The following is a 25,801-nucleotide window of genomic DNA, read 5'->3' on the forward strand; positions in this document are numbered from 1 at the left end:
AAGAAAGAGATAATTCGCACAGAGGTGACCCTGGAAATCACAGATATGATTAACATCACATTTATTTTCAAAATATTTTATAAAATGTCATTTCAAAACACATCAAAATATGAATAAAGTAGAAAGGTAAGCAAATACCTTTCAATTATTTACAAATCTTTCTAATTAAAATATGAACTCTCCTAACACATGATTAGCAGGATAGTTATTATGATGTCTCTGATCTCTCTGTGAGTTAGAATCACAACAGTAATGAACCTCCTGGAATTTGCTGCCATTGACGACAATGATGATGATGATGATGATGATAGCAATAAAATCTTATATAGCACTTTCTGAATGTTAAACGCATTATCATTCTAGGCAATTTTCTCCCATGATAGTATCATAATTATAGGGTGAAGGTCCCATTTTTTCAGTACAATCAGGAAGATGTGTGCAAAATCCAGTTTTAATCTTAACCTCAAATCTATTTGCTAAAATTTCAATTGTGCTCTTGGTTCTGTCAATCTTGTGGTGACAAGAATGTAAATACTCCGAATTTTTGCCAGATTCTTCTTGCTTTGCTCTCTCCAGCTAATCTCAGTGATGTGCACACAATTTTTATATTTATGATCAACTCTTTTCACTTTTAACCAACTAGAATTGGTTCCATATCCTCTTCTAATGCTATAAATTTCCCCTTAGACCAAAACGATTCAACAACAGAAATCAGAGGAGTCCTTCCTTCTACCAAAACTACTCACTGAGTACGGGAAGGATTACTCATTCATTCACCAAATAAGGAGCTTGAATTTTCCAAATTGCTGTTTAGCCCTAGATAGGAACAGGCCCTCTGTTGGCCATATCACCTTAAGGAGCATCACAGATATGCACAGGTGAAACCTGCATGCACACACACTCACACGCTCCTATATGCACACACACACAACCATGCATCATTCTCCATTCCTTTATCCAGCTTGATTTTGTCTATCCTTTTATCATTCTCAACCCTTTATCCAGTTTGTATTTCTTGAAAGCATACCTGAAGAACTAATTTTCTTTTACTTAAAATTGTTTTATTGTCTCTTTTTTTTCCCTCCCTTGTCCCAGCTCCAGCATGTCAATGCAACACTGTTCATTCCTCCAGAGCAGAAATTCTATTGAAAGCAAGATACAACCAGGTGCAATGGCTCTCGGCTGTAATCCCAGCACTTCGAGAGGCTGAGGCAGGAGGATCACTTGAGGCCAAACTGGGCAACACAGAGAGACCCCATCTCTACAAAAAATAAAGATATAAAAATTAGCCAGGTATAGTGGTGTGCGCCTGTAGTCCTAGCTACTGTGGAGGCTGATGTGGGAGGATCAGTCAAGCCCAGGAGTTGGAGATTGCGGTGAACTATGATTATACCACCGCACTCCAGCCTGGGTGACAGAGTGAGACCCTGTCTCTAAAAGAAGTCAAAAATAAATACAAATAAAAATAAAAAGCATAGTATACAATCCCCAACCACAATACAATGGCTAAATGTTCATAAAACAAACCCATAACTAAGAAGTCAATTAGTTCACTAAGTACATATCTCCAGGAATATCTCAAAGAGATTAGCTGCTATGCCTAAGAGAGGTGAGGGGAGTAATCAACTGGCTTCCAGAATTATCTTAAAAAACTTAGTTATACCTGTAATGCTAGTGCTTCAAAGAAAATAACAGGGAAATAAGATCAAAGACCAACTTGAACTTTACATTTCTTTGCTCTCACTTCCCAATCCCCAAACCACAAGAGTATAAAACAAAAATGATCCTTTCTTACGAAAAGGCTGGAATACAGTACTAACCTTTACTGAGTCTATTATCACAGTTCACTGAGGAGCTCTCATCCAGGTTTAGATCTAATTTTACTGGGATTTTTTCATGGTAAAAACCAATCTTGATAGTTTTTAAAAATGAAATTAATTTTCATTATTAAAATATGTCACTTCAATTTCTACATTTAATCTGAAAATTACAAATTAATTTTATTTCTAGAACGTAAATTCTATGAAGAAAAAGGGTTTGCCTGTCTTCCACAGCTATATACACAGTGCCTAGTACATGGTTGACCCTCAATAAATATTTGTTCCAGAAAAGAACACATATACATTTCAACTGACATAACATAGAGAGGGTCTGGTGTATTAGCATCTGGGAGAACTTTAAAAAGTTCAAAGAACAACAATTACTAGCTGAAGTACCTATGCACTTACTCTTAAAAGAGCATAGAAAATCAGAAAATTGAAATATGGAGAGTGCCTCTATCTTACACTCTCAACCTTTGCTACTGATCCCTGGATAAAACTGAGTTGTTACTCACAATTCTTTATTTTTAGTGGGAAACAACTGCATTCCCAAGGCTGAAGGATGCATATGCAAATCCTTCTGATGTCCATATCTGCACTGTGCTAGATGGTAGCCACTAGCCACATGAGTCTCTTGAGCACCTGAAATGTGACTGGTCTGAAATGAGATGTGCTGGAAGTGTAGAATTCCAACCAGGTTGCCGAAGATTGGGACAGAGAAATGAACACAAAATATCCCGTTGATAACGCCATTAATTCCATGCTGAAATGATGTTGTTTTAGATATATTGGAGTAAACAGAATGTATTACGAACATGAATTTTACCCATTTATTTTTCATTTTTTTAATGTGACTGTTAGAAAACTTTAAAATATTTATATGGCTCACATTATACTCCTACTAGACAGTGGCAATCCAGACTGATACCTAGAGAGTCTGCATGCCACACAGAGGGGGGATGCTCACTGAAAGGCAGACAGCAGTACCTGATCCCTAATATCTGGATCTGTAAGTAGGAAAACTGGCTAGATGTTCTACCACACAACAATCTCCCTTTGATATGGTTTGGCTGTACACACCCTAATCTCACCATGAATTGTAATAATCCCCACATGTCAAGGGTGGGGCCAGGTGGAGATAACTGAATCACTGGGGCAGTTTTTCCCATACTGTTCTAATGGTAGTAAGTCTCACGAGATCTAACGGTTTTATAAATGGGAGTTCCCCTGCATGAGTTCTCGTCTGCCACCATGTTAGACATTCCTTTGCTCTTCCTTTGTCTTCCACTATGATTGTGAGGTCTCCCCAGCCATGTGGAACTGTGAGTCCACTAAACCTCTTTCCTTTATAAATTACCCAGGCTAAGGTATGTCTTTATTAGAAGGATGAGAATAGACTAATACACTCTTAAAGACTCCCAATAGCATTGGGAAATAAGTACTATTAGCTTTGGCCTACCGATAAAGAAACTGAGGCAAGGACGGAGAAGGTATTTCTGCAAAATTACAAAGCTGGTAAAAGGGAGGGCAAAACACTGAAGCAAAGTTAGCTTGACTTTAAAGTAATGCTCTTGCCTTTGGTCTCCTCCAGTCACTCAGACGGCGCTCTCCCCATGTTCTAAGGGACTTCAAGAAGGATGTCAACAACTGATTCATCCTGCAATGAATGGCTTCTCAAGCCCTTCAGCCATGTTTCTCCCAGCCACTAATCCACAGCTAACAAAACTGGGCGAAATAGTGACTAAAATCTCTAAAAAACTACCATGGAGCGACATTCCATGTGCTGCTATCTCATGTAAAAGAATAAAGTTTTCCTAAATTGATATTTTTTGCTTCTTTAAATTGCAGTTAACATTTCCTTTGTTAGTTAACATGGATCACAATTTCCTTTTGTGTCATCAAATATTGTTGAAGGCTTCCATCCGTTCCCTCCATTATTGAGGGAATTACTGAACCATGCTCCACTGTTGCACGATTCTTCATTTCAAAAAGAGCTGGGATGAAAACTCCCTCATGCTCATACTGTAAGAATTTCTGAGGATACACCCTCCCTAAGGGATACTGAAAAGAAAGGGAAGTTGTCTGTTGTTCTACTTTTTTTTTTTTTTTTTTTTTTAAAGAGCTAGGGTCTCACTCTGTCACCCAGGCTAGAGTATATTAGTATGATCATAACCCACTGCAATCTCAAACTCCTGGGCTCAGGTGATCCTCCTGCCTAGGCCTCCAAAGTAGCTAGGACTACAGGCATATACCACCATACTAGGCTAATTTTTTTAGTTTTTGTATAAATGGGTTCTGCTATGTTGCCCAGGCTGGTCTCAAACTCTTGGACTCAAGTGATCCTCCCTCCTCAGCCTCTCAAAGTACTGAGATTATAGGCATGAGCCACCCCACAGAGCCTGTTCTAAGGTTTTTGACACTTAGGCCAAGTGCCTCCAGTGAGTGATCCTGGCGGAACTGAGGACACAGAGGTGCCTGTGAATCTCATGCAGCATGGGTCAGGCAGGGCGCGGCCTAGAGGAAACCTCTAGGTGCGCCAGGGAAGAAGGGCTCTATTCTCCTACACCCAGGCCATCACATTGAAGGCTGTTCTGTGATTCCACATCTCCTCCCAGGTCAGCAGGACTGAAGACTCACAGGAACAAAGCTCTGAAAGCAGACCCCTCCCCTTATCCTGCAGTCACCACGTGATTCCTGCACACTTACACACTTGTACACAAGACAATCTGGACTTTTTTGTTTTTGCAGTTTTAAGCTCTCCCCTGTATCTGTCCCTCTCAGTTTAACCCACAACAAAAAAAAATTAACTAGTGGGAAACCGCTACCTGTGAATTCACTGATTTGGGCAAGTGTATTTCACCCATTATGAATAAGCTTACTTAGTCTCTTAGCAGCCTCAAGAGCTTCATTCGCAGTGTCTGCTACAAAGAATCTTTGAACTCTCACTCCGTTGTCAGACATCAGTTTCTTGCTCTGGTATTCCTGCAGGTTCAGCCATCTTCTGGAGGTTAATTGAGCTGCCTACAGAAATTGAAGGAGAGAGGTAAGAACATTCATTAATAACAAGAAAAATAAAAGTCAACCTATATGGCCAGGCTTAGAGGTAATGTCGACTGGCAATCAGCAACCCAGAATTGAGAGAAGCAAAAGCAAAAAAAAAAAAAAAATCCACTTAAATTCATGCTTATTTATTTTTTAACAAAAACTGTTAAGGACAACTATACACACACAAATGAATGCAGGTTTTTTAAAAATGCTGAAAGCTGAGTGAGGTCTGTGATCTAGTTAATATTATTACATAAATATCAGTTTCCTGCTTTTGATATTGTACCACAACTACACGAGGTGTCAGTATTAGGGGAAGTTGGATGAAGGGTACATGGGGCTGCTATACTATTTTTGCAACTTCCTGTAAGTCTACAAGTATTTCACAATAAGTTATCTTAAAAACTGTTAAGGACTCTATTATATGGATATGGCTCCCCACCTCTCACCCCAAATAAATACAGAGCATAGCATTATTTTAATAACTGTATATAGACTATTAATCATTGTAAGGTTTTTCAGGAAATTTGTTTAAACACTCTGAAGTCACTGGGCCACAGACTAGTTCATTTCTTTACCATAGTTTTTAACAGAGTCTAGGTAGGGCCATTGTGTGTTTAACGAGATTATCTCTTTCATGCGCCAAGGTTGAGTGCAATAACCTGAAAGAGTCACCATTAATTAAATAGTTCCTAAACTGCAACTTGTGTATTAAAGGAATCTTGCTTAAGTTTCAAGTAGAAGTGGTTTTCCAACATGCACTACGTGTTTTTATCTGCGTTAAAAGGACATAGTCAAAGGACACAATAACATGAACAAATAAATTCTTTACATTTTATCCAATATCAACAGTATTCCCTACCAAATCCATAAGCCCCATTTTTAAAAGGAAAAAAAAAAAAGGAAAAATGAATACACTTAATGTAAGCTCCTTTCCATCCATGAGTCCTAGGCAAAGGAAACACTACTCACAAGAGGTAGGATGACAATATCATTAATGCACAAACCAAAACATCAATCACGCAACTGGATCACAAGACTGGTAGTACATGGACATCACCTGACACAATCCCTACTGGCTTCTGTCCATGGCTTTGGTGGATGTCCAAGGCAGTGTCACACAGACCATAAAAGTGAGGCCCACAGGGCTTCATCACATGGAGCCATTACCTTTCAGGACATCTACTGTGTCCTTACAATGTCATTTTCTTCTGGTATCCCCAAGCTATGATGTACTCATGGAGCTCTTTTGAAATAGGGTGATTCAAAGCTCTAGAACCCCACAACTAGACTGTGTTCTACTAAAGGGTAGAAAGTGTGCCTTAAACTTCTCTGTATCTCTATGAAAAAGGTGACAGTGCTTGACATATGAAAGACACCCAAAAAAATGCCACTTAGATGGCCAAATGAATCAACCCTGCCTTTTGTCTCCTGATACAGACAACTTTTCATTCCCAAAACTGGCCACCTCTAAAAATAAAAAAGTACAAGTTAGTCCTTAAGACCTGAAATAAACATAATACAATGTATACACAGTGGTAAAAAAATTCAAATTTCAACATGATAAAGCCTAAAGATAGCTCTCTGTTCTGTCCTTGTAGCTGCTGGTAATGATGGTTTGGTTTTGTTTTTAACATTGAAGTGGCCTATACTTCTTCTTTAGAAATAAATAATACTGGGATAAACATAAATTGCCAGACAAGCAATGCTCACATCATTTACTATATATTATTTTTTAACTATACATTATTTCTTAATCTTACTTTTTAAGTCTTGATGAAACATTAGTAATTTGAAAAACACAAACTTCTGTAAATGAACATACTCAAAGGCTTTATAGTCTTAATAGCGTGTTATATAACATACAAAGAAAAATACAAGTTTAAGGCATTTAGCGAAAAAGCTCCTTAGTGAAAGAAAACATTAAACATTAGCTGTGTGCTATTATCTAGGACCACTCTTAAAAGGCAAATGGGAACAATCAATAGATTATGTCTACGTTGACATACCAATTTAAAGCCATTAACCAAAGAAGAAAAAATATAGTTTGAAAAGAGCATTTGAGGGAGACTAAAAACAGCCACAATGTGGTTGTGGTCAATTCCTTTTCATCAGAACACTTGCCGTATTAATTTTAGATATGTTAATGCAATCTGCTGAAAACTAATTGCAATTGATCCAGAGGCCAGCTTCACAGACATATAACATATATTGACTGTTTCCACACTGACTCAAATGAAAGCCAGCTTAAAGTCTGTTGCTCTTAAATTGAAAACCAGGACAGTAAGCACAGTTCCAAAACCACTGATGACACCCAGCTATCAGTCCACAAAGGAATTCTTTTACAGAATAATCACCTATTTTTGTCAATCCAAGACTTGGAAGAGTAGGACCCTGACTGGCTCTAAAACTTCAAGACAACTTCACTTACTAAGAATTTGTAGCCGGGTGTGGGCAGGTGCAGTGGTTCACACCTGTAATCCCAATATCTTGAGAGACTGATGCAGGAAGATTGCTTGAGCCCAGTAGTTCAAGACCAGCCTGGCCAACATAGTGAGACCCTGCCTCTACACAAGGTAAAAACATTAGCTGGGTGTGGTGGTGCATGCCCATAGTCCCAGCTAATTGGGTGGCTGCGGCTGGAGGATAATTTGAGCCTGTAGGCTGAGGCTGCAGTGAGCTATGATTGTGCCACTGCACTCCAGCCTGGGTGACAGAGAGAGACTCAGTCTCAAAAAAAAAATCATAATTGTGATAAATCTACAGAAAAATAATTTATGTTTATTTCTGCATTTTCAGTTGTAAAAAAGGGTGAGGAGAAATCTGCTATGCAAATGGATGGTAGAAAGTATGCTGGAAATGTAATATAAACTGCTGAATAGTAATGATAATAGTTCCATCTACTATTAATTGAGCATTTATCTTGAGTTAGGCATTATATTAAATATTCATGGTTCATGGTTAAAACAATCAGGAAATGTCAAGAATTATTCTCTCTCTCTGTAGCTGTCATTAGTGCAAATCAAGAAATATCCCCAGTCTTCTTCCCTCTAGGCACTTTCTTACTTCAGCTGAAGTTAAGTGATGCCATTATCTACTACCTAGAGTTAGCATCAGATCTCCCAGGTTAGAGGCTCAGTCCCACAGGACTATACCCACTTCAGATGCCAGGCACAAGCCTCAGGTTATTTTACCTGTGCTTCTGACCAATCAGCTATCAACTGGGAGTTCCCATGACCCCCTCCTCGGGTTTAATAAAGTTTATAGGATGGCTAACAGAGCTCACAAAAACCACTGCTGACATTTACCAGTTATTTATAAAGGATATGACAAAAGACACTGGTGAACAGCCAGATGGAAGAGGTGTACATAACAAAGTAAGTCCATGGAGCTTCCATGCCCTCTCTGGGAGTACCACCTTCCAGATACCACCATATATTTGGCAATCTGGAAGCTCTCCAAACCTTGTCCTCTTAAGGTTTTATGGTTTTATTATATAGGCATGATTGTTACCTCATTAGCCATTGGCGATTAAGTCAACTTTCAGTCCCTCTCTCTTCCCCAGAGACTGGGAGGATGGGGCCGAAAGTCTCAATCCTCTAATTATGCCTTGGGCTTTCTAGTAACCAGTCACAATCCTGAAGCTACCTAGGGGACTCCAACCACTAGTCATATCATTAAGGTACAAAAGACACTCATCACTTCAGATATCCCAAGGGTCTTAGGAACTGTGTGTCAGGAACCAGAGGTAAAGACCAAATATGTTATTTTTTTATTATATCACAGTATCATATCAATTAACTAGTTCCAGCCAGTAAGTTGTGAGTACATATGTTGCATGACGCATTCAGGCCAACAGTTAATTGCCATCCCTCCCACCCCATCCAAGTTCGCCCTCTCTAGATATGCGGAATGGCAACATTCAAGATGGCAGCTGATCTATCAGCCAGGGACCAGAGTAAGGATGGTCATATACCAAGTGACTTTACATAAATGTGTAGTAAAAAATATACCTTTGTGGATTTTTAGCCACCGAAATTCTGGGGGTTGTTACTATTGCACAACCTTTTTGCCCAATTGGCTTTACTGACCAATAAAGCCATGTTACAAATTAGGAAACTGGGGCTGAACTTGCCTAAGATCACAGGTTACTAAGAAACAGTAAAGCTTCTGGATCAATTGGGTAACATTGTTGGTTCCCTGTGTTTGTATTATGGCCCCAGAGGCTCTGTGGTGATACAGACTGAGAAAAGAGATAAGTAAAATACTGTCCCTTTTGTCAAAAGTCTACCAGGAATAGGGCTTTCATGAAATGCTGACAGAGCTCATGTAAGGTAAAATGTAACTACTCCAGGCTTTGGGAGGGAGGGAGGTGGAAATGTGAGTAGGTCTCGTCCTAAGATGCTAGAATGGTAGAAGTTTATTTCAACTCCTAAGAAGAGCTACCTGTTATGACCCTAAACTAACATCTTTGCTGCAGGAGACATGAAGAATCTCTCAGAGAATCCATGAATTCTAAAATGCAAGCAATGGAATGGAGTATAAAGATTATCTGCCCCGTGCCTTTCGATTGTTTCTGCCAGTCATTTGCCAGCCTGCCCTCAGGACCATTCCACAGGCTCTTCTGCCTAAACTTGGCACTCTGTTCAGAGACTGAACAATAGGGGGAAGACACCAGGCTTTGTTGTCCTCTTTGTGGGTGCAACGGCATCTCCTCTGAAGCTCCAGGTCTCTCCAGACAGCTCTTTCTTCCACATTCCAGCTCCCACTGCCTCCCCTGCCATTACTTCTGCTTCCAACAGCTGGCCCTGGACTCTGCCAACACCACTTCCTTCCTCTCCTACGGCTCACGGAAGATTCCTGCTGTTGTCCATCCATCTCTGTGTTGCCTTCCCAGCCTGTGTGCCTTACAATCTTTGTTAAATTCTATTAAATGACCTCAAGGAATCCCTGTCTTCCCGACCGAGCCCTTACTGACTCAGTGCTTCGCAGGTTGAAGGTAAAGGGGAATGGCAGGATCCACTTTTACAAAGGTATTTGGGACCCTATACTGGAGAAGTTTCCCAGTTAGTCACATCTTTCAAATATTGGGGTTTCATGATACAAAGGGACCACTGGGGTCCTCAGTTTACAGTCAGGAACCTGGAGGCCTAATGAGGGAAAGTGACTTGCCTAGGGATCATATAGTAAGCCAGAGGCCTGATGAAAGCTGGACTGATTCTTAGCTTCTTTCCTTCCTTCACATGGATTTTGGCAAAGTGACCATCTTAGGAACAGCATCATGTTCTTAAACTAGCTGGGGTAGGTGGGCACCTAGGTTTTGTTCCCTTTGGACTTGTACGACATCCTTGCCATCCTTCCCTTCCTTCCTGTGTTTCTTTGACACAGCAAGCATTTCTAAGCTTGGAGGGGAACGGGAAAAATACAACTTAAAAGAAAAGCAGGCCGGGCGCGGTGGCTCAAGCCTGTAATCCCAGCACTTTGGGAGGCCGAGACGGGTGGATCACGAGGTCAGGAGATCGAGACCATCCTGGCTAACACCGTGAAACCCCATCTTTACTAAAAATACAAAAAACTAGCCGGGCGAGGTGGCGGGCGCCTGTAGTCCCAGCTACTCCGGAGGCTGAGGCAGGAGAATGGCCTAAACCCGGGAGGCGGAGCTTGCAGTGAGCTGAGATCCAGCCACTGCACTCCAGCCCGGGCTACAGAGCAAGACTCCGTCTCAAAAAAAAAAAGAAAAGAAAAAGAAAAGCAGCACATAAAGATTTAAGGGCCTATGGGAACAAGGGAGCAGAAGCAGAAGAAAAAGAATGAAAAATGAGGCAGGGGACAAAGAAAACCAAGAGATAATAAGACAGCTAAGTGGGCAAAAACTGACATAAAAACTCCAAGCACAAAACTGGACAGCTACACAGAAAAAAAAAAAAAAAAAAAAAAAAAAAAAAAAACGACATGCCCAAGAAATCATCCTTTGCCCCATGGTTTTAAAATTAGAGGTGTAGAGACAACTGAAATAGCACCTGGGGTGGGGAGGTGGGGGAATCAATAGAGAATATCAAAAGAAATGTCCCTGAGCTGGGTACCCCGAAAGGGAAAAGTGTCTACCCACTGGCTCTGCACTTGCTCCATCCTTCTTCAGCCCGACTTTGCACACTAGTATTGCTCACTTGGGAAGGCAGCATAAAGCAGTATTAGAAAGAGGCCAGGACTTACTAGTAATCAAGAAAACAGAAATTCAAACAAAACAGAAGAAGCCATTTTGCCAAAAGGAATGAAGATGCTACTGAAACACACACACACACACACACACACACACACACGAGATCTGATACTATTGTCGTTGAAGGTCTGGTGAAATGCACTTTCTCAGATACTACCCTTACAATAGAGCACTAGTGTAACCACCTTCCAAAACAATTTGACAGTGTTTATGAAAACTAAAGCACCCTCATCCTCTGACCTGGTAAGTCTGCTTCCTGGGTATCTATCCTAGCAAAACATGTACCAGAGATACATGCAAGATCTTCTCTGTGGAATCGTACATAACAAAAGGATAAGATTGGAAATGATCCAAATGCCCATCAAATAGGAGACTGGCAAAACAAACTATAATATACTCCGTGTGAAGTATTTAAAATTATCTATAGCAACACAGTATCACCATGTAACCATGTGTACCCCTACATTTCTCAGTTTCCTTGTAGCTAGTATGCCAAAACTTTTAAGAGACCATGTGCAACCCTCCAGAGCCCTATTTGTTAGCTACAAGGACCTGGAAGCCACATGTGGAGATGGTGGAGTCACAGGTGAGATTAGGCTAGATTATAAGAGTTACAACATGCGGAATGTCACCTGACCCACATATGCATGACTGAGAAATAAACGCTTGATGTGTTAACCACTGAGATCTTAGGAATAACTCATTACAACAGCATTGACTAATCTAGCCTATTAAGTCTGAACATGGTAGCACTGATTATTCTACAAGGCACAAGACTAAAAAAAACCAACAAGTTGCAGAACAATATATACAGTAGAAGAATGTATATTAGACACACATGTTCACACATGAAGCAATAATGTGTGTCTTCCAAGGAAACATAAATGCATAAGTAAATGAATAAGAAAAGGTCCAGATAATGTTCCCCAACCTACTGCCAGTAAACTTGGGAAGGGCAGACCAAGAAATTTCAACCTAATCTGTAATTTTAAAAAATTTTGTTAAATAAATTCATTTATTATTTATTCCATAAATATCAAACTACTTAAAAGCAACATTGAGAAAAAGAAATACAAGCCAGGCTTTAACACAATGGTGTAGCCTTAAGTCTCTATGAACTTGTTTGCAAAACAAAGGGCTTGCCCCTTACTTAAATGAAGCGGGGTTCTTCAAATGTGGTATGAAATCGAGGTGGGTGAGCGAAAGTCGCATTTTCTGTTATACAGAACTACCACCTCTAATATAAACTCCTGCTGTTAGATATGAAGAGGCTCTTAAACCTCATTTCGAGCTCTCAACAGCAGTGACGACAGTGGAATACAAACAAGGAATTAGCTGTAAACTCAGAGGAAAATATATTTCCCTCTCATTACAGGCATGGCAACGAAGGCAGATGCTTGGTGGGCTGTGGCAAGTCAAAAGTTAGTATGTGTTTGTTATATTTTAGTTTCGCCAATGTTGTTCTGTATGCAAATTAGCACCGATAAATCTACCTTAGTCACGTTACCTAGGAAATATGAGGCCTCAAATAAACGTGTTGGTGCAAATGAAAAGACAGATATAACTCAATGTGTCTCAATATAAGTGTCATAAAATAAAAGGCCTGCTTGTTTAAAACAGGCTCTGATGAAGAAGGCACTTTAACTGTGCCATCCCATAAAAGAGATTAAGTGGAATCCTGTTTGTAAGAGGGAAAAAATAATACCAATAATGCTGTTCTGTTTAGGCCTTAATATGATGACACCAGCATGTCAACTTCTCTTTCAGCATGAAAACATGCTACAGAAATAGGCAAGAAAAGTAACCATTGTGATTAGAAGCCTAAGCCTATGGAAAGGAACAAAATAATAATGTCAGATGTAGAAGGAAGAGTAGGAATGTGGGTACTGACACTGCTATTTTTCCCTCCACATTCAGGCTAAAGAGTGGTCTTCATTGAAAACAGAACGTCACTTTTGTTTAGCACTGCAATACTCTTCACCACTCTCCACTTGTGTTCTCCCTGTTTTGCACACTATAAGGAAATGAATCAACCAATTAATTAGCTCCCTGTGGCTGAGTTCTTAAACTCTAAAAGGGGTACAGAGAGATCCTACCTACCCTATGGATGGCAGAAATGGCAGCCGACATGAGTTTCACTTCCTCATTTATAAAATAGAGGATACTAACAGGCCCATCTTCAAAGGCTGTTGTAAAGATTAAATGAGTTAATATATGCAAATAAACTGAAATGGTGCCCATGACAAGTACTCAAAAAAAGTTACCCATTATTATTTAATTCAGAAATATAAAAGTGGAGGAAAGGTGTAACAAGTAGATATCTGGCAATCATTAAGATAAAAATAGGAGGTGATCATATAAATAATTTTGTTTTAATAGTACCCACTGAGCCCTGCTCATTGTTTTAAATACATTTGGGGAGGTATTTTTAAACTGTAATCATGGAATTTCTATACTCGAATCACTCAACAATCACAGAAAAAGAACAGTAATTGGCAAAAGGAAGAACTAGAAAAATCTCACATTCAGAAAGCATCTTAAAATGTGTTACTTAGGGCCGGGCGCAGTGGTTCACACCTGTAATACAAGGACTTTGGGAGGCCGAGGGGCACGGATTACAAGATCAAGAGATTGAGACCATCCTGGCCAGCATGGTGAAACCCCGTCTCTACTAAGAATACAAAAATTAGCCGGGCATGGTGGGCGGGCAGCTGTAGTCCCAGCTCCTCGGGAGGCTGAGGCAGGAGAATGGCTTCAACCCCGGAGGTGGAGGTTGCAGTGAGCCGAGATCTGGCCGCTGCACTCCAGCCTGGGTGACAGAGCGAGACTCCGTCTCAAAAAAAAAAAAAAAAAAAAAAAGAAAACCTGTGCTAATTAGTATAAGTAAATTCACTTTTCATCTCATCTGAACTAGGTTATCCCATCTCACAGAAGAAGTCTGAAGGTGAAAGAAGTGGGTTAAATAGCTTGTCTAAGGCCACTCATCTGATAGAGAGGCAAGGTTCAAACCCAGGTCCCCCGGCCTTAAAAAAGCCCATGAGCTTTCTATTATTACATCTGACTTTTTCTCTTTTTAGTCAGTCTGTAAATGCTGTGTCAACTAAAAACTACTTGGAACCACCACAGACAAAAACTATACTGCCATTCCTGACCTAAAATTACTGTTTTCCATTTTAAAGTATGAACGAATAAAGCGGCTGACAACTTGGTAATGATAATAATGATGATATGGTACCTGAAAAGCCAGTGTTGAAGGGATGCAAAACTTAATTAGGGTGGATGGCTAGAGAAGAAAAGTGCTTTAAAGTTCCCGCATCAAGAGAAACAACACTTGAGTTATTCTTCATAGGACATCCGACTAGGATCAGACCAGCTGCCCGAGGCCATTTTTGTTCCATTGACAACACATCTCTGATAGTACTACATGTCTTATCTAAGGCCTCCAGCAGTAAAGCAAGCAGCATCAGTTTAAAATAATAGTAATAAAATCATCTGTACTTCCAAAAAAGAATTGACATTTGAGCTTTCAGATTATCCAGAAACTGGATCATAGCAGGTTGCTATTTTAGAATTCATTCTTCTTGGGGTGCCTTGGCAAACTCTTACGTTATTGAACCAAATCAAATACTAGTGAACATTTCTGAGTCCCATGAAGTTCCAGAAACTGTGTTATTCCACTTGGAAAGCATTACCTCGTGAAATTCTCCAAATAAAGGAAGATACCAGCAGAAGTCCATTTTACAGATAAGCAAACGAAGGCTCAGAGTAACTAAGTGCCTGCTCAGGGTGACACAGCTGGTCAGAGGTAAAGCCATAATTCAAATACAGGTACGTCTGACTGAGGACCCGTGCCCTTTAAGGAGGCAGTGCTGGTGTATCATCTCCCAGTGCACAAACATGGGCCCTGAGCCTTGAAGTCAACCGGGGCAAGAGAAGAAGCAGGAGGCTCTGATTTATAGATTTCACTGCAGGAAGGTACAGAGTTGTACCGAATATGAGGTTCAATGGGAAAATGGGAAGGTGTGAAAGAGAGGTTGCTGGATGGGTTTCACCAACTCAAAAGAATTAAGATTCGCAAAGATATTGCCTTGTTCTTTTTATCCTAGGTTCAGCAGAAAAGCAGGATATATTTTAAGGAGCAAAGAAATGTAAAGCACTTTGTAGTAAGGACAAATGCCCAAAGGAGGGCTTGCTGCATAACTCTATACTGTTGCTCTGCCAGCAGCAAGAAAGAAAGGGAGGGAAAAAAAATACAACCTTGATAAACATTAGCATATTAGCACAATAGCAGAAACAAACGTATAAACGGCTCTAAAAATACCGAGCATCCTTTCAGAATCCCTGTCTGTTCCCTCCTGGAGAGTATCCTACCTCAATCACATTGCAGAAGAAAATCACCTTAATTTTACCTTGGGAACAGAAGTAGGCAAGATTTATTTATAGATAAAGAAAACAAATTAAGGTAATATAAACATATACTGGCATTTAACTCCTACCAAGGAAATCGGCAGAACCTATACTTTGTTCATTCATTTAACAATTTTCCACTGCATCCATAATGTGGTCACTGTGTTTGACATCCAAGATCTAGCAGTAATCAGCACAGACAAGTTCTTTGTGGTCACCAAGCTTTCGCCCTAGGAGGAGAGGCAGGGAAGAAAGACATGAACACATAAATGAAGAGTGTAATTACAGAGTAGCAAGTGCTATGAGGAAAATGAAAGACACATGATGAGGCCAGGTGAAGTGGCTCACACCTGTAATCCCGGCACTTTTGGAAGCCAAGGCAGGTGGATCACCTGAGGTCAGGAGTTCAAGACCAGCCTGGCCAACATGGTGAAACCCTGTCTCTACTAAAAATACAAAAATTAGCTGGGCGTGCGGGCACACACCTTTAATCCCAGGTACTCAGGAGGCTGAGGCAGGAAAATAGCTTGAACCCAGGAGGCGGAGGTTGCAGTGAGCCAAGACTGCACCACTACACACCAGCCTGGGCGAAAGAGTGAGACTCTGTCTCAAAAAAAAAGAAAAAAAAAAGAAAGACACATGAGCTGTGCAGGTCAATTTTAGACTGAGTGGTCACCTTTGAAGAAATGACATCCGTGCAGAAACCTGGAGACAGAAAAGAGGTATACTTGTGAAGGAACTGAGGCAAAGCACAGCAGGCTGAGAGGCCAGCATGTTCCAAGGCTCTGGGGCAGGAAAGGGGTTGGTACGTGCACGAATGAGGGAGTATGGTGACAGAGGAGCATGACAATGCCAGCAGGGACCAGATAATGCGGGTGCTGGTAAGATAAATCCAGAGTTTAGACTTCATTCACTCAGTTTTAAACAGGGAAGTGAGAAGATCAAATTCACGTTTTAAAAAAGTCACTGCTTTCTCTTTGGACAATAAAACCAATTGGAAAGAGCTGCATCCAACCAGATTAAGGTTAGCAAACTTTTTCTATAAAGAGTCAGATAGTAAATATTTTAGGGTTTGAGGCCAGGTGGACTCTGTTGCAACTATTCAACTCTGCCTTTGTAGTGCAAACTACCATCAATCATATACAAATTAATGGGCATGGCTATGTTCCAATAAAGCTTTATTTGGCTAGCAGGTCAGTGTGCTGATCCCTCAACTAGACTATAGAGAAGGGCAGTAGAGGTGGGGATAGAAAGAAATGAGGGGATTATGGATAAAGTTTGGTGATGAGGTAAAGCTTACTCGTGGATTAGATGTGGGTTTAAGGAAAAAAAAAAGAAATCTAGTATTAGACACAAACACACTTTACAATGTTAGTTTATATGCACATGGTAAATCTGATGTACTTGCTAGTCAAACAAAGGCACTTCTTTCAAAACAATCTTAACGTCAAATCTTTTGCCCGAACTGGCCTGTTACGGTTTGAATGTTTCTCCCCTCCAAAACTCATATTGGCACTTAATCTCCAACGTGGCAGTACTAGTGGTGGGATCTGTAAGAGGTGACTGGGTTATAAGAGCTCTGCCCTCATGAATGGACCAATCCATTCAAGGATGAATGGATTAATGGGTTAACGGATTATCAGAGGAGTGAAATTGGTGGCTTTCTAAGAAAAAGAAGAGAGATCAGAGCTAGTACTCTTAGTCCCTTCACCATGCATCCCTTGGGGACTATGTAGAAGAGTTCTCAGAAGCAAGAAGGCCCTCATCAGATACAACCCCTTGACCTTGGACTCCTCAGGCTTCATAACTGTAAGAAATAAATTCCTTTTCTTTATAAATGACCTAGTTTCAGGTTGTCTCTTATAAGCAACAGAAAATGAACTAAGACATGGCCTTTGTATTAATTATTGACATTTCTGTACATCATTGCACCACATCAGAGCTGCTGAGCCTTTGATCTTATAACCTTCTTCCATTATTTAATATCAATCTCAGCGGGCAACAGGCTGCAGTACCTCTATATGCTACAGTGGCCTATCTGAGATTCTCTCCTAGGAGAGAACACAAGGCCTCCCTGGATTAAAGAGATGCTACATAGAAAAAAACCAAAGACATTAAAGCTAAGGATTAATAAGATGTGGCCTATCCAATGGAATACTGTAAAATGGTTCAAATGAATGAACCAGCTCTTGAAATATGTCAATGCCAATATATTTACAAAGCAAAATATATGGGGAAAACTAGCAAGTTGTAGAACAAGAGGAACACATAAGAGTATTTACGCACACTTAAATAGAAAATAATAGTAAACAATCTTAGGAAGATACATACATGGATATATCAAAACCATTTGGAAGGTGACATGCCAAGTTTAGAACACTGACTATGTTAAAGGGTCAGAAGGGATCATGGATTTTCCAATGAGACAACAATAGACTTCAATTTTATCACTTTGAGAAAATATTATTTGGAACTTCTTCATACTGGACCCACAGATGACTGTGATATTAATCTCTATATTCTGTTTTTACCTGAATAAAAAGTTATCTATTTAATGTAGTTAATTTAATAACTACATTTAATTTCCCAAAGATGGGTTTATTAACAAAATGAAAGAAGGCAAGCTAGAAAAAGAAAACAAGAATTCTAATTACATTTAATAAAATTAATAATTTTCTAATTACTTTGAAAAGACTAATAAGATCTGAAGGAAACCTGAGATCATGACCAGGCAAAGGTCCATGTGACACATGAGTAACTGAGGCCTGAAGTTACAAGAGTAACTGACACACCCTCAACAGGCCAGCATTAAGTGCCCATCCCTGTGCTTAGGCACTGCCCTTGCAGCCTGCCAAGACAACATCTCTGTAGAACAGGTGAGCTCATGGAAGAAGGTGAGGATATTTGTGCCAAGTAGCTTGGTCTTATGTCAGGTTCATGTTCATAAAAATTGAGTCTCTGCTCACTTGTGGCACAAATAACTCTAGAAGACGTTTCCCGAAAATTAAGTCACTGCTCCATCTCATTTAAATATATATATATACCTATATGCATGTATGTGTCCACCCACTCAGGTGAGTCTCTGTGGTGGCAAAAGAGGGTCTGCGTTCCAAGAATCATCTCCATGCAAAGTGCTCATTTGAAAACAAATTAAAAAGAGTACGATACTAGGCCACGGACTCATTCTCTAAATTTTCAAAGAGGGGAAAATATCTTGTTCTAGGGCCATTCATTATTCGTTAAAACCTGCCCAACTATTTCACACACTTAGACATGCCATCAGAGCAGATCCTTTACAATACTCAGAGAAGGGAAAGTACTAGATATTTTTATTCAATCACGTTGCCCAAACATATCACCGGTGTGAGAGGAACAACAGCAGTGTTTTTCAAGATCTCTACATCAAATGAGCTTGCACGCTGAGCGGGTAAAGCAGAGATATTAGCAAAACACAAGCTTCCAGGGTGGCTGGGATAATGTACACGAAGGTGCTTTGTAAACCCTAAAGAACCTACGTGCACATTCACCATCACCATTACCATGGGTCAAACGTGTGCATCAGATTTGACTCCCTCACAGGGCCCTGCTACCTTCTCCACACCTTGCAGTTACCAATTTGTTAGCCCTCCTTAAATTACTCCCCAAAGTCCTTTCCAATAAATCCAGATGAAAGCTTGCAAGGGACAGACTTTATTTCAATCAACCCACTCCAGCTCCTTCTAACGATCTAATAGTGCTTAATAGTTTAGGATACATTTGAGTTTAATGGGATTTACCTGATAGCAATAGACTTCTCATCACTTCTTTATAGCGGCAGTTTTGAGTGACCTAGCTAACTCAATCTCACAAGCTTGCCTGTCACACTGGTGTGCCAAAGAAATGACTTACAGAGTAGGAAATGAGTGACCTTTGCTGGGGAAATTCCTGAGATCATCTCTCTGACATTTTGAATGTTCTCTGTGCAGAATGATAATTGGTGTCTGTGAGATCTGAAGTCCACTATTTGTGTTTAGAAAGACATTTCATTCTTGTTGATGAGTAAAATACTATTGCTATGGAAAACTAGATCTTAGATGCTTTTAAAGAAAAATAAAACATTGTAGAGAGCACCCTTTCTTTCACAATTTCATTGTCAAAATCTCCATTTATAGGAGAAATTATAATTTTGATGATTAAATTCCATTGCCCTCCCCAATATTCCACATAAAATGCCCTAGTTATAAACAAGAAAATCACATGCCAAATATTTCCATCTATGTTAGTCATCTCTTCCCTTATAGTAATTTGAATTTCTTTAGCCAGGGAGGGGGAGAGGGTAAATCATCCAAATAGTACTTTTATCTATAAGAATAATCCATAGAAGTTAAATTCAAGGTGAGCTTTCAGAAAACTAGATATCATGAAAAAGAAACTTCAAAATAATCCCTAAAAAAAAATTTATACCCAGGTGCAGAATGCACGATAATCAAATGAGCCTGCCACACTGTCCAGGAAACGTGTGAAATACATACTGTCATTCATTTGAAAAGTCCACTGTGATGACACAGAACTCAGAAAAGCATACACAAAAAGACTCCTACAAATAGACAATCTGACACAGTATCTAAGCAGCAAAGGAAACAATATCCTAAACATACTACACCCTTTTAAAATCGGAGGAGTCAAAGAACCTAAGAAACATAAAGAAAGTTCTATACTAATGATTCTTCTTTAAGGAACCCATAGTGAAATGCTAGATGATATTGCTACAAGCTAACAACTGGCCCAAACTAGAAGTGAACAGAGAATGAGGCAGAAAGGATCAAAATATGCTGTAATGTCAAGATGACAGTTCTGGGAGTTGATAATTGAGAAATAAGCTTAAGTGAGTGGCGTCAAAGGCTCTGTGGGTCATCTTCACCCTGCCATTTATTCACAGGTGACCTTTATTTATGTTAACTGAGGATATCAACCACCATGACCTTACAAGTTTGCTGGCAAAGTAAAATAAAAGATTTCTGTGAAATCTCTTTTCCACCTTGTCCAGGATCAAGAAGCAACACCAGGGAGGCGAGAAATGCACCACAATGGGGATTTGGTTCCATGACCTTCCACCAGGTAGATCCAGCCAGCATCTAAGTAGCTACCCAATGCAGGAGGAAGATAGATTCTAAACAACTCCCCCTTTTTGGCTATTACTCTCTTCTCTTGAGGACCTTTGCCTCTAAAGGAGGAGAGTCGGCTTAAAATTAAAATTGATCTCTGAAGCTCCTGCTGCCTCTGAAAACACTAGATATAAAAGCTACTCACCTTTTCAGGACAGAAGAAACACCAAGGAGGTATATTGATGGCTGGGAAAATGACCTGAGGCCTTGAGAACAAGCCCCCTCCCAAAAGCAATCTGCTGAACACCAAGTATCACCGTGTTAGCCAGGATGGTCGCGATCTCCTAACCTCGTGATCTGCCCCCCTCAGCCTCTCAAAGTTCTGGGATTACAGGTGTGAGCCACTGCACCCGGCCGCCAGGGTTATATTTTAAGTCTGAAGGCTGGGCACCCAGGGAGCAGAGCGGGGGCTCCAGCAACCAACAAAATGATCAGCATCAAGTAGCAAGCAGTATGCTGGACAAAAACAGCAATTGTAGGGTACACGGGCCCAAGAGATGAAACAGTGCCTCAGGGGACTACTAACAGGAAAAGACCAGTTACTGGCAGTCACTGATGACAGGATGCTCTAAGGCACAACAGCAAGAATGATGAAACAACACACACCAACATCATGAAAGAGAAACAGAAGAACTAATGCTGGAGGAGAAGTTGAAGGAGGACATAGCACAAAACTGTTTTTTAAAAGTATATGCTGGGCGCAGTCGCTCACACCTGTAATCCCAGCACTTTGGGAGGCTGAGGTGGGTGGATCACGAGGTCAGGAGATCGAGACCATCCTGGCTAACACGGTGAAACCCCGTCTCTACTAAAAATATAAAAAATTAGCCAGGCATGGTGGCGCGCGCCTGTAGTCCCAGCTACTCGGGAAGCTGAGGCAGGAGAATGGCGTGAACCCGGGAGGCGGAGCTTGCAGTGAGCCAAGATCACGCCACTGCACTCCAGCCTGGGCTACAGAGGGAGACTCCGTCTCAAAAAAATAATAAAAAATTTTAAAAAGCATCATACATCAGAGAGATGTGAGAGGTTCATATATGTATCAAAAAATTTTTAACTAGAAGTTTGAAGTGTTTTTGTTTTCAAAAAATGACTAGTAGAGATGGGTTGAAAGTAGACAGACTATAACCAGAAGACAAATCAGTGAGCTTAAAATTGAAGATGGGGGAATTTCATGGTCAAACATCTGGGAAATACAGTTTTATTTTCTTCACTTAAAGGTTCTCAATATATGCTTTACTTAAGGTTCTGAGGAGCTCAACCATTTAAAAAAATCTATTTAACTATATTTGCACAGTTATCCCCCAACCAATTTTGACTTGGCATCTGTGTTAAATCCCATGGAATTAGTTACTCCTTTGGGAAATGCCCTAGACTGCAAAACAGGACAAAGTACACAACTAACCATACACCATATAGAAGCAAACTGGAGCTGTTGCACATTTGTGTGAAAATACTTGTGTTTATTTGGATATTTCATAATTATCTTCTCAATGGATCTGAACAGCATCTTTGGGATTCAATGTAGTAAATCAAAAGAAAGACGAAGAGGACCCAGACTTGGGCCCTATCAGTGATGTGCCAGTTATGAAGTTATTTTGTCTCAGCTCCAAACTCTCCTTTCTAGGTGCCCATTGCTCTGCGGGGCTGATAATCCTGCAAATTACTTTCTCTTTCACCAGCTGGCTTCCTATTAGGGTCAGCCCATATGGGGCACACTATAGGGAGACTAAAGGGCTGGCAGATAAGAGATGGTATCTGTTCCTTTCTAATGTTTTGTCACCATAGCCCCTGGCCCCACACCTCCTCACCCTGGCAAAAGAAGTTGGTTTCAAGACCAGCTGGTTCCAGATTACAGGTGCTACCAGCACTCCCTGACCAGCCTCAGAGCCACTGAAACCAGCCAAGCAGCAGCCTTTCCTAAAACTCTGGGTCCCAGCTCTGCAGGACCTCTCCTCCAAGTTTCCAAGTTCTTGGAAAGCTTCAACTTCTTCCTTTTATCTTGGGTGGGGGTGGGGGTCGGGGGTGGGGAGCACTGCTTCCTGCAAGTTATAATCTCTGTTTTAGTTAGTGGTGGTTTTTTTTGGAGTTTTTTGCCCTTCTAGTCCTCCAATAGTTCCTTACTCAATTCTGTATGCTAAATTTTATCTGTTAAAATAACGAGCACAGTCTCTATCTTTCTAACTGGACCCCAAATGATAAAAGCAGGAATAGGAAGAAATGTATAAATACATAGAAATTTAGTAAATGCTTCCCTGTTTCATATTTTCTTATGTGTACTAATTTTATGTATGTATACGGCTAGACCAGCTCCATAGGGCAAACACTTGTTTTGTTCACTAATGAGTGCCCAGTGCCCAGAACACTGCATGAGACCTTGTAGGCATTCAACTTAGTTTTTCATTGAATGAAGGCAAGTATGAATGTGTAAGATGGTCAAAAGTAGATTTACCCCTATATGCAGTTGTAAGGAATATTTTGATACACTATTTGGGATGAGCAGATGAGACACCCAGAGGGCATGTTTAAGTAACCACAGATGGAAAGCAAACTTCTATCGAAGAGAAGGGAGTCTAGCTGACCACAGGACTCTTTGGTGAGTGGACATGCAACTAATATGGTTTGGCTGTGTCTGCACCCAAATCTCACCTAGAACTATAGCTTCCATAATTACCAGTGGGAGGTAACTGAATCATGGGGGCGTTTCATGATAGTAAGTCTCATGAGATCTGATGGTTTGATAAAGGAGAGTTTCCCTGCACATGCTCTCTTGCCTGCCACTCTGTAAAATGTGCTTTGCTTCTCCTTTGCCTTCTACCATGATTGTGAGGCCTCCCCAGCCATGTGGAACTGTGAGTCCACTAAACCTCTTTCCTTTATAAATTACCCAGTCTCAGATATCTCTTTATTTGCAGTGTGAAAACAAACTAATACAGCAAGTAGGGGGACTGCTCCATATTAACACAGGAGAACCTTATCCGTGAGCAGGGGGAAAAGGCAGAGAGAGGGGAAGAGAACAAGGAAGAACAGACACATGTGATGAGAATGCGTGAGAACAGATGTTGTGGATTCACATGCCTTCACATTTCTTCTCTGAAACCTGCGGCATAATCTGTTCAGTGACGCTTTGGTGTAAGAGCGTTTTCAGCTGAATATGAAGAGAGGCTGAGCACCATATTGAGTTAAGCATTGGCAAAGACAGATGTCATGTGTGGTGTTTTCTGACACCAAATATGTGTTATTTTCTCAGAATTCTCCAATTCTCCAACACCAACTGGTTGTTCAAAAATTCCATTCAATTCTGACACTAACTCCCATAGTTAGCACAAACCCCACAGGTTAAGGGCTCAGTCCCCCAGACTGCTCCTACTTCAGATGCCAGCAGCAAACAGGGTGGCAGGCCACCTACATACACAGGGGTTCTCACAATCCACTGCTCAGGTTCAATAAATCACTAGAAAAACTCACAGAACTCTGGAGAATATTTATGATTACTGGTTTATTATAAAGGATAAACCTCAGAAATGGCCAAATGGAAGAGATGCAATAGAGCATGGTATGGGGGGTGGTGCCCATATGTGTTCACCAACCTGGAAGCTCCCCTAATGTCAGTGTTTCAGAGCTTAATCAAGGTTTCATTACTTAGCCATGATTAAGAAATTGGCCATTGGTGACTGAACTCAATCTGCGGCCTCTCTCCCCTACTTAGAGGTGTTGGGGCAGGGGAGTGAAAACCAAAAGTTCTATCCACCCTTCTTGGCATGGCTAGCCCCTCCCTTGAAACTATCTAAAGGGCCACCAGGAGTCACCTCATTAGCATAAAAACCCAGGTATGGTTGAAAGGGGCTTATAAATAACAGAAGAACATTTTATAAATAACAAAAGAAGCTCCTACCACTCAAGGTTTTAGATCTGTGCCAGGAACCAGGAACCAAGACCAAATATATATATATTCATTATACCACACGTTACATGCTAGGAAAATCAGCTTTAATTACAGCATTCTCTAATCTCTGCCCCCCTCTCATCTTGCAACTCTAAAAACACAAAAGAGAAACTATGTGGTACAGCCAGGAAATGCATATTGAGCTTATAAAAGGATTCCTATGCTGTCTCTAAAAATAAAAAATAAAAAAAAAATTTAGAGAAATGTATTATGAGGATACAAGGCAATGCACACTCTATTTACAATAAAGGAATGAAACCTACTTTGTAAAGCAAATGTGGAAAAAAAAACTCCTTAATTACCTATCCTACATATTTCAAAATAAATGTTAAACAAATTCTAATTGCATCATGTTGTTTAATATTACCTATAAGAAATGTAAAGGCCTTAAGCACAAACACGTGAAGGACAGAAGGAGAAAAAAATCATTTAAACTGTAGACTTTGGTGGTTCTATTATACAGAAGATTAAATACTGATGGTCAAGGACATTAAACATAGAACGCAGTGAATTTCCCTTCTTTCGAAAACAACTGGAATAAAAAGATACTGCCATTAACACTATAAGCATTTAGTAAGTACTTGTGTAGGATAAATGATTTAAATATGGTTTTGTGGGAAGGCATCAAGATAAATGTCCATTCATTGGATAAACCCTTTTAAAACTAACAATTGTGCCAAGCACCTGATGTATAAAGATAGATGGCAAAATCCTTGCTCATAAGGCACTCCTAGCCACAAGGATTACAGGCGTCCAGCACTTGTACCAACCAGTGCTCCCACAAGCTGAACCTACAACAGACATTAGTCAATTGCTTCCTTTTCCCAAAAGAATGACCTCAGCCTCACAATCCTCATTACACAGTGTTCCACATGGATACCATCAACAGGAGTTGAAATACAAGGTGAAACCTACTTGCCTAGAATATTAAACTTTAATCAACTGTCCTGAACTCACATACGATACAAAGCCCTGTATCAGCAAGTTTTATTGTAATGCAGCCATGCCTGCCCCTTGATGTCTACTGCTGCTTTTGCTTTTGAGTAGTCTCAACAGGGACATATTGCTGCAACACTTAAAATATCCACTCCCCGGTCCTTTAAGAAAAAATTGGCAGACCAAGGTCCTATGAAGAAGACCAATGTCCTATAGGAAGATACAGATAAACTTCTTGAGAGTCCAGATGAGGAAATTGCAGCCTGATGCTCTCTTACAACAGCAC

General features: G+C 40.3%; 1 protein-coding gene across 2 annotated transcripts in view; it reads right to left on the minus strand.

The window, feature by feature from the left end:
• SUCLG2 (succinate-CoA ligase GDP-forming subunit beta) overlaps nt 1–25,801 on the minus strand; it is a 257,299-nt gene that overhangs the window by 196,928 nt on the left and 34,570 nt on the right. For both annotated transcript variants that reach the window (XM_050781306.1, XM_050781307.1), the window contains exon 2: nt 4,700–4,841. In XM_050781306.1, coding sequence (XP_050637263.1) covers nt 4,700–4,841 — 142 coding nt within the window. The remainder of the gene's footprint in view (nt 1–4,699; nt 4,842–25,801) is intronic.

The sequence above is a fragment of the Macaca thibetana genome, chromosome 2 (genome assembly GCF_024542745.1).
Source record: "Macaca thibetana thibetana isolate TM-01 chromosome 2, ASM2454274v1, whole genome shotgun sequence".
In the NCBI taxonomy this organism is placed as follows: Eukaryota; Metazoa; Chordata; class Mammalia; order Primates; family Cercopithecidae; genus Macaca; species Macaca thibetana.